The 18,392-nt window shown below is 41.2% G+C and overlaps 1 protein-coding gene across 2 annotated transcripts in view; it reads left to right on the plus strand.

The window, feature by feature from the left end:
* The first annotated feature begins 223 nt into the window (after positions 1-223).
* The window catches only part of anp32b (acidic (leucine-rich) nuclear phosphoprotein 32 family, member B), a 67,820-nt gene continuing 49,651 nt past the window's right edge, over positions 224-18,392 (plus strand). The window contains exon 1 of one of the 2 annotated variants that reach the window (XM_028805869.2): positions 224-593. In XM_028805869.2, coding sequence (XP_028661702.1) covers positions 540-593 — 54 coding nt within the window. In that variant the 5' untranslated portion in view covers positions 224-539. The remainder of the gene's footprint in view (positions 594-18,392) is intronic. The other variant, XM_028805868.2, reaches the window with a different exon arrangement.

The raw sequence follows: 18,392 nt of genomic DNA on the forward strand, positions 1-18,392 counted from the left end.
GTCGGGCGAGCTGCAGAAGCTTGCGTTTCCCTGAACGCGGCTTCTATAATGGAATCATGAAGAACAACCCAAAACTCGAACTGGCCACCCTTCTTTTTAAATGCAAAAAAAAAAACAACAAGACAATGATGAGCAGTAAGCAACAAAACAACAAAAAAAAAGGCGGGACGACCCCCTCCCCCTCCTCCGAATAAAGTGATTAAAGGCGTTTGGCAGCGTCACGCTTAAATGTGACAACAGGTCAGTGACTCTGCATTGCCTGTTTAACTGCAGTGGGCGCTGTTGGCCAGGGGAGGCAGTATTGAGCACCTATTTCTTTCAGGCCCATTTCCCTCCATGGTTTCTCTTCTCCCCGAGTAACTTGGCGTTTGGCTCATACTTCATTATACAGAGGTCCCATATTCTCCCTCCATTGGGGAATTTCTCTCTCTCTCTTTCCATTTTTGTGGATTGAATTTAAATTAAAAAAAAAACCCACGGAAGCTTCCCGGGCCAAATCTCTCCAAATTAAAAAAAAAAAAAAACTTTTCAAGGGGAAGATGGACATGAAAAAGAGGATCCACTTAGAGCTGAGGAACAGGACCCCGTCAGACGTAAGTGCCCTTGTTTTTTTTTTTTCCATTAAAATCGTACTTTTTTTGCTACTTGTTTTCCCTCCTCCCTCTCCTCTTCAAACTAACCTGTAATGGTGCCCACATGGTTTTACAAAACGTAGCGGATAATCAACCCCCGTCTTTGCGTTTCCTACTACGGAGAATTTGGTGATGGGACGAAAAGGAGGGCTCTCTATCGGTTAATACCGGGTAGTGAAGCTCCAGCGATTCTGGACTTCGGATGTTACCGCTGCGGTCTTGTATTCAACTATTTCGGTGCCCCCCCTCCGCCTTGTCCGGGCACTGCATTCAGTATCTCGCCAGCCGGAGAGCCGAATATTAAATAAACGTTAACTTTGTATTTGCTGAAGGGGGAGGCGTACATTTTTTTTTTTTTTGCTCTCTCACTCGCACTCTCTCTCTCTCGCGCTTGCACTTGTCCTCCTGATGGATGATCGCTAAAAGATTTTTGAGGACTTCGTGTTCAGCAAACAGCTCGGTGGCCATGTTGGTAACAGCATGGACTAGGGCGCCCCGTATTATAAAGCAAACCCGGTCGGCTTTCGGGTAAATTTTAACGGAATATTTCTAAAACGATTTCTAACCACAACACACCCACACCGGAAAAATTAAACTAAAACGTCCCACTTCCCCACGACGATCCGTGTCCTTTTTGCAACCTTTTCACGAGCAAAAGCACGTGTGGCGCGAAGGAACAACCAATTCCACAACTTTAAATTCAGCATTATGTGGAAAAAAAGAATAATCGATCGAACATTTGTTTGTTTTTCCAGTTATTTTAATGGCTGCCATTCTTGTACTGAATGGGAGAAGAAAAACTGTACAGAAATTGCGGCTCTCTTGTTTTAAAAAAAAATAATAATCCAGGAGGTACGTTAAAAGTTAAAAATCTGCCAGACCTACCAGATTACTAAAAATACAAAGCAAACCGGCGAAGTTCGGTATTCTTGGAAATCCCATTTTTTTTTTAATTGAAGTACAGCGTTGATAATTTGAAAATAAAATGGACTCGGCCTGAAAGCGTGTCATGTTCGGAAACAATGTATTCATGAAATATATTTTTTTTTAAATGGTTAAATTCCGTTTGTCGAACTGGTTCATTTTTTCTTGGCTCTGTCGAGTTCACAGCGGCGTCGCAGAATTCGCCATGTTGTCACCCCCGCCGTCTTTTGGAGCTCTCGGAGAAAGGAACTTTCTCCATCTTTGTCCACTTAATTTCCGTTCGAAACTTCCCTCCCGTCATTCTGTGCAGATGCAATAAAATGACGAACTGTTTTGACTCGCGACACGCATTTTTTGTTCTTTTATTACTGTTGTCTTTTTTTTTTTTTTAACGAGAATGATCTTAAAACCATTTATACATTCGTTGGAAATGCGGAGACGCGCTTCTTCTTCTCGCGGCGGCTGCAACTGCTGCTTACTAGATGGCGGGCGCCTCTCGCTTTCTTTGCGGCTTCAGCGCAGCGTCGCCGCTCTTAAAAGGGCAATGCCTTGATTTGGCGGGCGCGCGATACTGAGCCGCCTTGTTCTCGCGCCTAAAGGCGCGCGCGCTTCCCGCCGAGCGGAGGCCAGGTTGCTGTTTCCGCCGCCGACATTCTCGGCCTCGGCACGTTGAGCTCACATAAAGATACCCAGCATGTCGTATTGGAGGTCAGCGGGGCGCTCGAGTGGCCATTGATTTGCCGCACACGTGTTTCTTCTGCCTTTGGTTCGTACGTTTTAGATAAACCATCGGGTTTGCCGTTTCACTTTTAAACAGGATTGGTTAATTGAGGGTGTGAAATATGAAAGGAAGTGTATATACGTGTGACATTCAATTGAATTAAAATGGACAGATCGATTACAGTGTATACGACCATTTGTACTTTGCCCCTTTTAAGTTTACAATAACGTTGCACCGTTTAGGGCCCTTGTAATACTGAACTACTGCATATCAAGCAGACCCCGTTATTCAAGCGATTTAAATAAGAATACAGTTGTTGGCCTACACGTCTTCCTACAGATTCCTTAAAAGTTTTACATGCATTCTCTTTCTGACACTATAAAGCAGAAAACGAGTGAACATTAGCACAGTCTAGACGAGAACAGGCCATTCAGCCAAACAAAGCGTGCCAGTCATTTCCAATAACTCCATCAAGTTGAGTTTTGAAGGTCCCTAAAGTACTGCTGTCTACCACACTACTTGGTCACTTAATTCCACGAATCTGTGGTTCTATGTGTAAAGAAAAACTTCATAATGTTTGTGCAGAATTTACCCTCAAGTTTCCAACTGTGGCCCTGTATTCTTGTTGAACTCATTTTGAAGTCCCAGTGTTGATCCACTATACTAATTCCCTTCATAATTTTAAGCATTTCAATCATGTCTCCTCTTAATCTCCATTTTGCTTAAACTGAATAGGATCAGCTCTTGTAACCTTTCCTCATAACTCATCCCTGTAGTCCTGGAGTCAGCTGAGTTGCTCTTCTGTTGCTCTTCTCTGGACTTTTTCTAGTGCTGCTATGTCCTTTTTGTAGCCTGGAGACCCAAACTGCACACAGGACACTAGATGAGGACTCACCAGTGTGTTATAAAGCTTCAGCAGAACCTTCTTGGACTTGTATTGCACACATCAAGGCGCTATATAACCTGACGTTCTGTTAGCCTTCTTAATGGCTTCTGAACACTTTCTGGCAGTTGATAGTGTCGAGTCCACTACAACTCCTAAATCCTCCTCCTAAGGTGTATTTTCTATTTTCAGACCTCCCATAATTTATTTAAACCTCACATTTTTACTTCCTACATGTAATACTTTACATTAAATTTCATCTGCCACAAATCTAACTCTGTATGTTGTTCAAGTCCCTCTGTGATGATTCAACATATTCAAGATTATGTGCCAATCCACCTGTCTTGGTGTCATCTACAAACTTAACCAGCTTGTTACTTATTTTCACATTAAAATCATTTATATATATTAAAAATAGTAGTGTCCCTAGCACTGACCCCTGTGGATCACTACTCTTAATTTCAGCAAATCTAATAATATATAACAATAATGATTCATTACATTTATATAGTGCTTTTCTTGCTACTCAAAGCTCTTAGGCAGAGGGGAACCACTTTAGCCTTCTAGTGAAGGGCAATCTTAATGCTACAGCATACTATGATATTTTGGAAAATGCTACACTTCCAACTTTGTCGAAACAGTTTGGGCAAGGCCCTCTTCTGATCCAGCATGACTTTGCCCCAGTGTACAAAGCAAGGTCCATAAAGACCTGGTGGGATGAGTTTGGTGTGGAAGAACTTGAGTGGCCTGCACAGAGCCCTTGCCTCAACCCCATCAAAAACCTTTGGGATGAACTGGAACGAAGATTGTGAGCCAGACCTTCTTGTCCAATATCCATCCATCCATCCTTTTTCCAACCCGCTGAATCCGAACACAGGGTCACGGGGTTCCGCCGGAGCCAATCCCAGCCAACACAGGGCACAAGGCAGGAACCAATCCAGGGCAGGGTGCCAACCCACTGCAGGACACACACAAACACACCCACACACCAAGCACACACTAGGGCCAATTTAGAATCGCCAATCCACCTAACCTGCATGTCTTTGGTCTGTGGGAGGAAACCGGAGCGCCCGGAGGAAACCTACGCAGACACGGGGAGAACATGCAAACTCCACGCATGGAGGACCCGGGAATCGAACCCAGGTCCCCAGGTGTTCCAACTGCGAGGCAGCAGCGCTACCCACTGCGCCACTGTGCCGCCCCTTGTCCAATATTATAAATGTGAAAACCTCATAACTGTTTTACAGAATGAATGGGCACAAATTCCCACAGAAATGCTCCAAAATGAGTGGAAGCTGTTATAGCTGCAAAGGGAGGACCAACTCCATATTAAAGTCTATGCATTTGAATACAATGTCATTAAAGTCCCTGTTGCTGTAATGGTCAGGCGACCCAAATACTTTTGTCCTAATAGTGTAATATAATAGTAATGATTAATTTATATAGAGTGCTTTTCTTGCTACTCTAAGCACTTAGACAGAGGGGAACCACTTTAGTCACCACCAGTGTGTAGCACCCACCTGGATAATGAGATGACAGCCATCATTGTGCCAGTATGCTCCCCACACATTAGCTATTAGGTGTTTAAGGGGTGAGAGAGACCTTTAGGGACAGGGAATGTTGGGGGGGGGGGGGGGGGGGATGTATAGGGATGTCAGAATGGCGATGGGAAATTTAGCCAGGTCATCAGGATAGACCCAACACTTTATACAAGATAGTGGACCAGGCTTTGCCCTAGACTGCAATTTTAAATTTGGAAAAGAGTTAAGATCTCATTGAGACAAGTCGTAAACATCACCAGCAGCCATACACTCAAAAGATTTTTTTTTTTTTTTTTTTTTTTTTGATCAATTGGATAAGCTACTGAAATTGCTTTTCCACCTTGATTGGGGCACCAGTATAGTAGAAAACCCAAAGTTTGAATTCATCCTGGGGATCTGTATGTACTCTTGCCACTTTTTGGTGCTATTGGATAGACAGAAAATACAAATTACCCATTTGGAAAATTTCACACGAACTGCCATTGAGCAGGAGTTCCAAGTTGGGTAATTTGGACAAAGCAGAACTGCCTAAATTCTTTAAGTTGTGATGTACCACTGACCTTTTTACCACAGTCAATAATATAAAATTAAAAAAATTAACTTGAAGTTTTATAACCTTATTATATTGGGATTAACTGAATACACTTCTGATGTGTTTATTTTGCTCTTTGTATTTATATGACAATTAAGCTTATTCTTAAATCATGGGTGTCCGACTCAAGGCCTATGGACAGGAAACAGTCCTTGGATATTTTGAAAGTGTCCCACTTCATCAATATTCAAAATATTGTATGCGGCCCATGATGACCATTAGTTTTCTCAAAGGATCCTTTAGTATGCATTTCATATATAGATTGTATCAATATACAGTATAATTCAGATGGGATTACATTATATTTATACCTGGCATTAAAATAAGTCCTCAGTGTCCACTAGTGTTTATCTGCTCAGCACAGTACGACACACTGTGTCTACTAAACTTTAGTTTGAATTCCAATTTAGTTGGGAAACCGAACCAACAGGAAAAAATTAAAGTAGGGTGACATGTGACAGTGTGGTAAAGATGTTTAGTGTTTTAGCATGATGCCAAAAACGTAACGGTGCCATGAAGGAGGCAGCAGCTTGACTTCATTCTTGCTGCTGCTGCCACTCCTCTCACTTTTGAAAGCAGCACAGCTATCAGGGGTGGCCACCCTACCTGACTGCTGCTGACGCCCTACATGATTCTTTTATCTTTTCCACTGATATGATTGTTATGTATAGATAGAAGTCGCGGTTGCATTTTCTACTCTTGTTAAATGTGATCTGTGTCTGCTTCTGAGCAATTCCCAATGCCATCTGTGTGCTCCACCACAAGTGCATTTGCACCCATTATTTTAATGTGGTGAAGTGCCATCTGATCGTGGTGCAGGTTAATGTAGGAAACAGATGTACTTTGCTTTAGATACAAATTCTTGCCCAGTTAATACTAATTTAGGTCCTGTGGCCGCTGGTAGCTTTCCTAACTTGTGGCAGTGTTCAAGATAGAATAGCTGACAAAGTGACATGTAAGTTTCAAGAGAGAAGTGAGGCAGAATATATGATTGAGTTGGGAAGAGAGGTACCTGCATGTCTTTGTCGTAACAAAAATGTAACAAATGGTAGTTTGTTAAAATATTCTGGACCACATTGGGTATGTAAAGAATTATATTTGGCCCTCAAAGTTGAGCTTGACACCCTTGCCTTAATGGTTTTTCTCTGGACGAAGTAGCAAATAATAGACCAAGCGGAAATTGGTGTGAATGTCCTGAAAAGAAAGGTGAAACGTCACAATTGAGAATTCAGAAAACTGTATAGCAAGTGAAATACAAGAATTGCCATGGTAGTGGCATTAGTAGAATAAGCTTTGGCTTGGGGCAGGGACTTTAAATGAGGAATGACTACAGAGCCCAGTGAGACAACTTTTAAATATTAGCAACCATGCGACCAAAGGTTGTGTTCAGTCTGCCACCAGAGGACTTGGGATATATTCTAATGTAGTAGTGGCAGTAGTAGAACAGACCGTGGTCAGTAGAGGGACATTAAATTCAGAATGATAGTAGATTTAAAGGAGGCCGTTTATAAACATTAGCAGCCATGCAACTAAACGTCATGTTCTTTTAGATCAGTTTTGGTAAACTGCTTGCTTTTCATCCATGATCTAGAAGCGGAGACTTGAATGCAGAATATGATACAGGTTTTTGGTGTAGCACAAAAGCTTGGAGGAGTGTACTCTTATTACATATTCTTGTCAATAATAGACCAGGCCTTAAGCAGTAGTAGAAATGTTCCTTTTATTATTATTTTTTTTTCTCCATTTAAGTCCTCTCTGAAGACTTTTGACTATGGTGACCATGGTAGACTAGATGCCCATTGCCCGGTATAGTAATTTTTTTAAGAATACTAACTACCTCACTCAAGACAAATCATTAGCATATGCTGATCTACAGTTAAGCAGTTTTTATTAATGTGTTTGTTAACATCGGTGGTTCTTATGAAATGTGACCATTGTAGGGAGTGGTGGCTGGAAGGAACATGCCTCCTTTCAAAATGCAGTAACTACCTTGAAATATTACTGCTGTGTACCACCAGGGGACGCACAATCCCCCAAACACCCTACATGACAGACACAAGTGCAGCAACACACACGTTTATTCTGGTGCGGGAAACACTTTTGTCTTGTTTCCCACCTATGCAGCAGAGTACAAAAGCACAATATACATTGTACTGTATCTTCTTTCTTTCTTTCTTTCCATCTGCACAGGTAAGCTTCGTCCCTCATCTGCCCGACTCTGGCATTCCAGGTGGCTCATTAGGGAGGTCTGGAATTACTCCCAGGTGTGGGAGTAGGGCTCGTCAGGTCCCACAGCTCCTCCTGGCGGAAGCCATAGAACCCAACAGGGCTGTGCCGACATATAGTAATTCCCCTACAGTCCTGTGGGAATCCAAGGTGTTGTTGCAACCCGGGAGGCTTACCAAGTAGCAGTTCAGGGGAGATAGCACCTTCAAAAGCCATCTGCCCCTGTCCTTCCTTTAAGGAGGTGTTCCGGCTGAGTAAAGACGCCGGCTGTCCCTAACACTGCATTGTTAAGGACACAGTGATCTACCATTTTGTGAATGAATGAGTGGAGGGCCAAAGCCTGCCCGTGGTATCTTGTGATGAAAGGAGGCATGGAAAAGATATAGAAGGTGCAAGGTGGGAAAAAGCAAAAAAATTAATAGAACACAGCAGCCCATTCAGTCGATGTCATAAATTGATTTATCAATAATTTATGCCAAACCCTTCTTAGAATTCTGCCAGAGGACTGCTTTACACTTTACTGCTGTATGTTGGGAGCAATGAAATTCCAACCTTTGCCAGTCAACCTAAATAGCAACTTTGAAGTACACCATGCTTTACAACCACACACCTGCATTATATGCATATTATAATGATTCCGTATTTCTCTGATACTAATTTATCGGCAAAACTCCAGACCTGATCTCCATCATGGTTCAAAGCTATCAGCAATTTAGCTTTGAAACTTCAATAAATTGTAGCATCCTTAGCATTATGTTTACTCCTAGAAAATGAACCAAAAATATAAAATGTTTTCTTGTTTAAAAATTAACTATTTGTTTCATGTAAATAGTAGAACATCAACATAAATACAGTAAGAAGTAAGTATGCTGCTGCTGGAGTATGTGAATTTCCCCATAGTACTCCAGATGACGCCTCACCAGTGCGTTATAAGCCTTGAGCATACCTCCCTTGGACTTGTACTCTACTCTACAATGCTTAAACCGCTCAATTCATTGCATGTGGCATGTAATATATGCAGCCTGTAAACTTCAGTGCTGTATGCAATAATAAAGTAAGCCATTTAGTGTACAGTATATTGCTTTTGATCTGAACCTTCCAATCCTTTGTAGCCATACAAGTTTACAGATCAAAGCATTACATTTAAACCTGATTGTAAAAAAAAAAAAAAACTTTATTTTTACAGGGTGTGCAATAAGGTGAAATTATATATATCCCCAAAGTTCCAAATTTTCAGCTTATTACCTGTTTGAATTCCAAAGAATGCAGTTTTCTTTATAATGGTGTTTTCAAATGACCATCAATACAATCAATCACTAGGTTAAGCAGTTAACTGAAAGTTTTCCTCATGGCTAATTGTATGTGGCATATTCAAAAGTGCAGAGCTCCAGTGAAGTAATAATATTAGCCCCTGGTAAAGGAAAATATAAATAACAGATACTGTATACGGAAAAGTATTCAGTTAGTTGCATAGTAATTTTGATACTTCCAGTTAAATGACGGCACTGTAACTGAGGCCCATTGTCTTAGGAAATTTCCCAGACAAAGCTGGGTAACACAGCTAGTGCTATATAATTTAGAACAATTTAACTCTTTGGGATTAAATATGAGATACAAATAAAAGGTTTGTAGTACAGGAACTGTTTATGATTGAATAACTTTTTAAATTCAAAGCATGTTCTGTTCCAGGTGGGAAAGTAGTAAAATATGCACTCAATCACAAAGGTGGCCATGAAAGTTTAAACTAGCAAGTCGTCTTCTGAATACATCAAGTATCAGAGTTCTTGTAGGGGTTCATTGTCACCTCCTACTGGCATATGCTGGAAACCCAGCACTCGATTACTGTTATCTGTGTATGGGTGCATAATATCACCTGGTTCTTCAAAGCAGTATCAGTATTTCTCAGTTTAATTTAATACAAATTTGAAATGGGACAGAAGGCATAATGGACTGCCAAGTCACACTCTCTCAATCACCTCAAGTAAGAGGAAATAGCCATCCATGCTTTGACTTTTTTTTTGAAGCAGCTTTCTCACTGACCTCCTCTTACAACATAGTAGAATGTACTGCTGAAATTTAGACCTTGTGAAAATACATCTGTTCATCCATTAATTTCCTAAACCTGTTTAATTCAAATGTAGAATCGCAGGGAGCAGTAGCCTCTCCTTTTAGCTTTGGCCACAAGGCATAGTTGCACTATTTTATTCATTTTATTTTATTTTAAAACTGTTTTAGTGCTGCCTTGTAAATTATAATGTAAAATATTTTTATGCTCTTGTATTTCCAAAATCTGGCTATGGGAAGTCAGAGCCAACAATGGCCAAGTTATGTACTAAAAACTTCTCGTACTTGGATGAGGTGAGAGTCCATCACAGGACAAACTCGCACTTGCCCGCACTGTGCTTTTCCCTATTAAAATAGAAGCCATTTTATCTTATAGGTGGAGGAATGTTACTTACAGATGTTGTTCCATTATGCATTTTTCATGTTGTGATTAAATTCATGCTTGAAAAGGATTTTTGTATTAATGTATTTGTTGGTAGTGTAATTCATCTGTGTTTGCTGTTTCCTTTAAGTAATTCTATCTTGCAACGTGGTTTGAAACATTATTCACTGCCAGTTGGACAGTCGTTATTTCGTATAACATTTTCACAACAAGAACCATTGGACAGCTTTTGCATGCAAACTTTGTGGTAAAGTGAGATTTATGCAGTGTCCTTTTAAATGTGATAATAAAACATGAACGGCATTACTCACAGCCACTAGCTACCCTCATAGCAAGCAAATGGGCAGGCATTCGATCAACTGTTTTTTTCAAATAATAAATTGCAACAACATAATGTGTGTGTATGTGTGTGTGTGTATATATACAGTATATATATGTATGTGTTGTGATAAAGCCGCTTTATTGGCGCCGACCTGACACAGACTGACACCAGAGGCACGGGTAAAACAAACGAAAAGTCTTTATTTTCTTCTTCAGCAGTGGGACACGTCTTCCTCATGTCCCAGCAGCCCTAACACAGTACCAAAATAGTCAAAAGTAAATCACAACCCAAATCACACTCTTCTCTTTTTTCCACTCCTCCCAGGGCAGCTTCATCCTTCTCCTCCCGACTCTGGCGCCCTGAGTAGTGGCTGCAGGCTCCTTTTATAGCCCACCTGGAAGTGCTTCAGGTGGTAATTAACTTAAATTAGGCTGCACTTCCGGGTGTGGCTGCGTTGCCGCCCACACGGGCTCAGGAAGCCTTGCAGCTCCCCCTGGCGGTGACCATGGAGCCCAACCAGGATGAGCTGCGGTGTTCCATAAAACAGGCCCCGATGCAACCCAGGGGTGCTGCCACCAAGTGTTCTGGGGGGCGCAGCATTGCAGTGTTGAAGGGGCGTCCCGGCCAGGCATGGGTCCCGGCCGTCCACCACAGTGTATATTTATATTTATATATATATATACTGTATGTATATGTATACAGTATCTCACAAAAGTGAGTACACCCCTCCTATTTTTGTAAATAATAATAATATATAAATAATGTGTATATAAAATCCTAAGCCTAAAAGTGCAACGGTGACGTTTTTTGTCACGCTTTAAATTGGGCTTATTTTTAAACCTACATACCATGTTTCCCCGAAAATAGGACCTACTCCAAAAATAAGCCCTATCATGATTTTCAGGCTGCTCTGTAATATAAGCCCTACCCCAAAAATAAGCCCTAGTCATGATCGTCAGCTGGAAAGTAAGGCGCCTAAGGCCAGGTTTATACTTCACGCAATGTGACGCGTGTGCCCAAAACATCCATTAAATTCTGGGGACACCTTGCCATAATATCTCTGAAAAGGATGTTTAATGATTACATCCATCAATCTGGGGATGCGCCCAGTCAAGCAGCATTGGCGCAAAACAGAAACAAAAGGTGAACACAAGCACACACACACACACTGGCGTCATTGTAGCCTCACCAAATCCCCAAACCTTCATGTCTTTGGATGGAAAACTGAGCCCACTGTGGAAACCCACCAGGAAAATGTGCGAACTCCAGGCAGGGATCACAAGCAACGTGACTCCCTACTATGAGACAGCAGCATTACCTCCCTGCCACCGTGCCACCCAATATAGGTAAAGATAGATAGATAGATACTTTATTAATCCAAAGGGAAAATTCACATTCTCCAGCAGCAGCATACTGATACAAAAAACAATATTAAATTAAAGATTGATAATAATGCAGGTAAAAACAGACCATAATTTTTTATAATGTTAACGTTTACCCCCCCGTGTGGAATTGAAGAGTCACATAGACTGAGTAGATCGTTCCTACCGCAAACTATCAGTGGAGCAGGACGGTGACAGCAGTCTGTCGCTGAAGCTGCTCCTCTGTCTGGAGATGATACTGTTTAGTGGATGCAGTGGATTCTCCATGATTGACAGGAGTCTGCTCAGCGCCCGTCGCTCTGTGTAACTACTTATGTGTAACTATTAACAGTATTCATTATTTAAACAAAGTTAATGATTTATCTGTAAATATAACATACATAGTTTAATGCATTTCATCGTGAAAGAGATATCAAGTATAAATCTAAGAATTGTAAATGTGCAGAGAGATGGAATATTATAAATTTAATGTGTTCAGTGTGGCGATCTATTGCCGCTTGCCGCTGCTGTCGGGTCAGGAGGAAGCCCCAGAAGCACATTGCGATTAAGACCTGGGTCGGTTTTAAGATGACGTTTACGACAGTCTACTTTAATGACAAAGTAAACTACGGGATTAAAGTGAACATTTCAAGTTTAAAGCTGAAATTTCCGCTTTAATCAGAAAATAGACATTTTCATTATGTCCTTATTTATTTTTCTCTGTGGCTCAAATATGCCACCGTACATTTTGATGGTACTGAAAGGTACAAAAAAAGACAGCACAGAAGATGGTATGTGAGACTTTTAAAATTTAACGTGTCATTACTTTGGGGAATATGCGACGCCTGAATATAATGGCAACATGAATACATTTGTATGTCGGCATCGAACCATTCATCAAACATCGAAGCACGCACATCGATCCTTGAGGATACTAAAAACAGCTGGAGTAGCAAAAAATTCAGGCTGGAATTCAGGGTTTGAATGTGGAGAGTTATGGCAATATTCCAGAAGAAGATGACATGACTGTATTTGGATAGATGTACAGTATATTGTTGTACATGAATAAATATACGATATTCCCTGAAAATAAGCCCTAGTGCATCTTTTGGAGCAAAAATTAATATAAGACCCGGTCATATTTTTGGGGAAACACGGTATATATGTTTGGTATCATTCTTTTCAGAATTTATCGAACTTTAATGTGATGTTAGATTTTCAGATTCCTATCCATCCATCCATTTTCCAACCCACTGAATCCGAACACAGGGTCACGGGGGTCTGCTGGAGCCAATCCCAGCCAACACAGGGCGTAAGGCAAGAACCAATCCCGGGCAGGGCGCCAACCCACCGCAGAACACACACACACACACTAGGGACAATTTAGAATTGCCAATCCACCTAACCTGCATGTCTTTGGACTGTGGGAGGAAAAAGGAGCACCCAGAGGAAACCCACGCAGACATGGGGAGAACATGCAAACTGCACACAGGGAGGACCCGGGAAGCGAACCCAGGTCTCCTTACTCCGAGGCAGCAGCACTACCCACTGCGCCACCGTGCTGCCTCAGATTCTTATTCCGTTTTTAAATTATAAACTAAAAAAATATCAAGAACTGGGACTTTGTGCCAAAAGATTTAACCACACCCGGGGACGGAAATAAAACACAAGCTGTAGGACAGCTGCTGTACAGGCTTTTAAATGTTTTAAGCACCGCATGTGATGGACAAGTCAAATACAGTTGTGTGAGGTAGATAGAATGAGGTGGACGATGGTTATAAACTCCAGTCAGTTATTTAGGAGTCTAATGGCCTTGGGGAAGAAAGAGTTCTTTAGCCTGGAAGTCCTGCATTTCATATCTTCTGTACCTCCTGCCTGAGGGTAGAAGTGTAACAGTTTGTGTTGGGGGTGGGTGGGGTCCCTGAGGATCGAGGCAGTTCTTCTGCAGTTGTAGATGTTCTGCATAGAGGGCAGCGGAGTCCTGGTGATTTTCTCAGCAGTCTTTACCACTCTCTGCAGGCGTTTACGGTCTATAGCAGTAGTGTTGCTGAACCTCACTGTGATGCAGCTGGTCAAGATGCTCTCAATAATGCAGCTGTAAAAGTTGCAGAGGATCTTCGTCGACATACCAAACTTCCTCAGCCTCCTCAGAAAGTACAGCCACTGTTGAGCCCTCTTGACCAAATGTTGTGGGTGTTAAGTGTCCAAGTGAGGTCCTCACTGATGTAGACGCCCAGGTTAATACTGCTCACCCTCTCCAGTTCAAACCCTTGGCTGAACAGTGGCCGGTGAGCTCTCCTCTCCTTCCTCATGTCCACTATCATCTCCTTCGTCTTGTCTGTGTTGAGGGTGAGGTTGTTGTCCTCACACCATGACACCAGACTGGCCACCTCCCTTCTGTAGGCCTCCTCGTCTTCACCAGTGATGCGTCCTATCACTGCGGTGTCATCTGCGAACTTTAGGATGATGTTATCTTTGTGAGAGTGGGTGAACAGGGTGTAGAGGATGGGGCTGAGGACGCATCCCTGGGAGGACATTTTGGAACTTTCAGGACCACTTAATAAATAATCTACAGTACATAGGTTCTGTCTCAGAAAACTGACAATAAAATAAACTTGAACTCTGAATTTCTGACTTTTTTTTTTTTGATAATAAAGATGTAGGTGGGCGGCGCAGTGGGTAGCGCTGCTACCTCGCAGTTGGGAGACCTGGAGACCCGGGTTCGCTTCCCGGGTCTTCCCTGCGTGGAGTTTGCATGTTCTCCCCATCTGCGTGGGTTTCCTCCGGGCGCTTCGGTTTCCTCCCATAGTCCAAAGACATGCAGGTTAGGTGTATTGGCAATTCTAAATTGTCCCTAGTGTGTGCTTGGTGTGTGGGTGTGTTTATGTGTGTCCTGCAGTGGGTTGGCACCCTGCCCGGGATTGGTTCCTGCCTTGTGCCCTGTGTTGGCTGGGATTGGCTCCAGCAGACCCCTGTGACCCTGTGTTCGGATTCAGCGGGTTGGAAAATGGATGGAAAGATGTAGGTGGTGCAGTCATTCTGCTACAGAAAGGACAGTTGTAGAAATCACTGAAAGCCCAATATTACCCTGGCATACATGTCCATTATATGAGTGTGTGGGAGATTTTCCCACAAGTATATTAGTTAAGCTTGGCCTGATAGTCTGCTCGTTGTTCACTGCCACGGTTCTTTAAGGACGGGGAAAACATACGTAAGTACTGTGCCCAAATTGTGTGTTTGTTGAATTATGCTTCTGCTCCCTGAGCTGTGCTGCACAAGCTTTGAGAGGCCACCTCCACTATTACTTGAAAAGCTTGTCGATTCTGATGAGATGGTTCTATATATACACACAGCTCTGATAGTCGGTGCCCTGGGAGAACCTTCTATAATAAAAAATACAGTGATATGAAAATAAAATTACATCCTCTTTCAATTTTTCAGAACGTACCTAATGTAGATCTTGTCCTCACCAAGTCCTAAAATTTCAAAAAACATAACGTTGGTTGGGATTGGCTCCAGCAGACCCCCATGACCCTGTGTTCGGAATTCAGCGGGTTGGAAAATGGATGGATGGATAACCTTGAGTTGTAAATACAACAGAATAAACTTTATTGATGGGTATTCCAACAAAAAATAAATAAATAAATAAACCAGCATGTAAAAGCCACGTGTCAAAGTATTTCCAACATTTTTAGAAGCAATTTTTACTTTGCATTTTGTACAAGTTCAGTTTCTTATATTGCGTATTGAGAAATTTTGCCCCACTCCTCCTCAGTGTTTGAAGGCATTCACTTTTGCACGTCTTTCTTAAGACGCTGGCTTTTATATGGGTCAGTACTTGGTGCTTTATTGTTTTCCTTAATGTTATGTTGGCCTGTCTTGTGTGGCTCCATTGTGATGTTTTGTGTGTTTTGTTCTGGCATTTTGACATCTTCATTCATACACATGCAAACCTGAATAATAATAGAGTTTGACCTGGTAAACTGATGTGTTAGTTTCCAGGAAACATGGCTTTATTTATTTATTTATTTTCACACCTGCCTTCAATCTGGCAAATTACCAGTAAGTAAATTCCTAGAATAGCATGCGTGTATGAAAGTGGGTGGTGATTGGGGTGCAGTTAATATGAGATGACACGTTATTTTTTTTTTTGTTTTTAGGTAGTGTCCCATTACTTTCAAAGGCAAAATCTCTTTTTCAGAGTGCATTATGCATCCATGTTTTATTTAAGCTGTGGAGAAATTGTGATTTTTATTTTTTTTTTAAGTAGATGATTAGGAGTGCTAATACGTTGATATTATTAAGTCAGTTATACTAGAAGTCTTCAATTTTCTTCACATGCATTATCAAAAGCAAATCTGTTCACTTTAGACACTTCAAAATATGGCCGCACAGTAGATTTCTTGGCTTGTTTTCAGTTAGAAGGACGTTGCACATTCCAAAGCACTTTGTGAGCATCTACAACATTAAATCCACAAACTTTTCACTAATTTATAAGCCAGGTTGCATTCTTCTTCTTCTTCTTCTTCTTTCGGCTGATCCCGTTAAGGGTTGCCACAGCGGGTCATCTTCTTCCATATCTTTCTGTTCTCTGTATCTTGCTCTGTCACCCCCATCACCTGCATGTCCTCTCTCACCACATCCATAAACCTTCTCTTAGGTCTTCCTCTTTTCCTATTACCTGGCAGCTCTATCCTTAACATCCTTTTCTCAATATACTTGGCGTATCTCCTCTGCACATGTCCAAACCAATGCAATCTCACCTCTTTTGACTTTGTCTCCCAACTTGAGCTGACCCTCTAATGTCCTCATTTCTAATCCTGTCCATCCTCGTCACACCCAATGCAAATCTTAGCATCTTTAACTCTGCTAACTCCAGCTCTGTCTCCTGCTTTCTGGTCAGTGCCACCGTCTCCAACCTATATAACATAGCTGGTCTCACTACCAGGTTGTATATGTTGTATTAAAAGCCAGAAATTGATCATGTCACCTCTATATCAAGTTAATAATAAGTACTTAAGTACCATGAAAATGAACATAATTTAAAGTTTATTTATCAGCCCCCGTTTTCTGGACACCATTTCGGTTTATCTCCTTAACAGCAGGCTTCACATAGTGTGGGTGTTACTTGTTTCAGTTTTTCGTGATTGCTATTATTAATGTGCTGTCCACTGCCTTTTTAAGGTGACATAATCAGATGCTTTTAGTAAATGTACAGTATAGTTTTATTTTTAATAAATGCGTCTATAGTCAAGTATACTTTCTTTAAATGTTTTCAGCTAAAGCTTGCTTGCTTGATCATTAAGTTTAAGAGGGATAGAAAACAGATGGAAGGGTACATTAAAAAATTAAATTGAGACCAGAAGAATGACTTTTTTTTTTTTTTTTTTTGGTACAAATCAATTATGGCCTTAAATATGATAAGGGCAATAATGTGGAAAATAAAGTTTAACTCCGATTATTCTTACATATAATCCTTATATATAATATGCTACCATGGCTGTTCGTTTGTCTGTCCAGGATTTTAAATCACCTGTAGCTTGTAAACCGTTTGACCAATTGACCTGAAATTTGGTATACATATACTACGTGATGTCTACTATCCACTTTCTGGGTGACAATTGACCTCCAAGGTTATTCCTCTTTTTATTTTTATTTTATTTCATTGTAGAATCAACTCTCGGCAGGGCGGAGTGTGGTGCATGCATATGGGCGCCGTTCTGATCCCTACCATCTTCGTCATCACTTCCCCTACCTCTTTGTATCTTAAATCATTCTTGAGACAGATTGAACCTTAAGTGAAAAATTAAAAGAAAACATACTAAGTAATTGCAACACAAACACTGACTTAATTAATTTTAACACGAAAGAAGAGAAGAAGCGGGCCGCTAGGGTCGAGAAAAGAAGAGCTGCTCAGGAAGCAGCAAGCACATCAACCTCTGAGCAAACGAGTGATAAACGTACAGAAAAAGAGGAGGGAAACTAGGAATGCTCAAGTCAAGTGTATTCACTGCACATTATCGTGCAGTCTGCCGTAACTGGTTAAACATATTTTATGTTAATTTATAATTGGGAGATCTTGAGCTAAAAGTTGTGAATTCTGATAAAGATTTGAGAAGCCTAAGGAGAATAATCTCTGTCCTTGGGTATACAGAAGGCCAATATAGTTCCTGTACTTTGTGGCAGTTAAGCTTAAGCTACATAAAATGATGGTAAAGCTTTAGTTTGAAATGCTATTCAGTCTCGTTATTGCATAACTGTGACAGAAAAGTGCAAGAGATGAACTTCCAAGGCTTTTTCCAAACCAAAAAAATTGTAATATATTTTTCTCTGTTAAGCTTCCATACTTTTTTTTTTTTCCCTAATTCCCACCATTCAAAAGAAAAAAATCGTTATTTTGCGATAGTATTGCGTTCTTGTGCAAAAAACTTGCCTACTGCTGCCGTTATTATACACATGTGTGCTCTGGTCAACTAGAGACAGCTATGGACAGACTGATTAAGTGTGTGTAGCCTGCAATCAAATGACAAGAACTGAATAAAAGTTATTGTCGTACATTTAGTTTTAATCACGTTAAAGATTAGTAAATTTAGTGCAGATATTCAAATGTAGGCAGAGTAACAGTGCAGAACTAGCTCTTCTGCCTCACCACGCCAGGGTCGGCATTGTTTTTTTTGCACGTTGTCCTCGTGTATTCCTGGATTGATCGGCATTTGTGATCGTTCGTAATGTGATGGTCCGGGT

This window comes from Erpetoichthys calabaricus, chromosome 7, assembly GCF_900747795.2.
Source record: "Erpetoichthys calabaricus chromosome 7, fErpCal1.3, whole genome shotgun sequence".
In the NCBI taxonomy this organism is placed as follows: domain Eukaryota; kingdom Metazoa; phylum Chordata; class Cladistia; order Polypteriformes; family Polypteridae; genus Erpetoichthys; species Erpetoichthys calabaricus.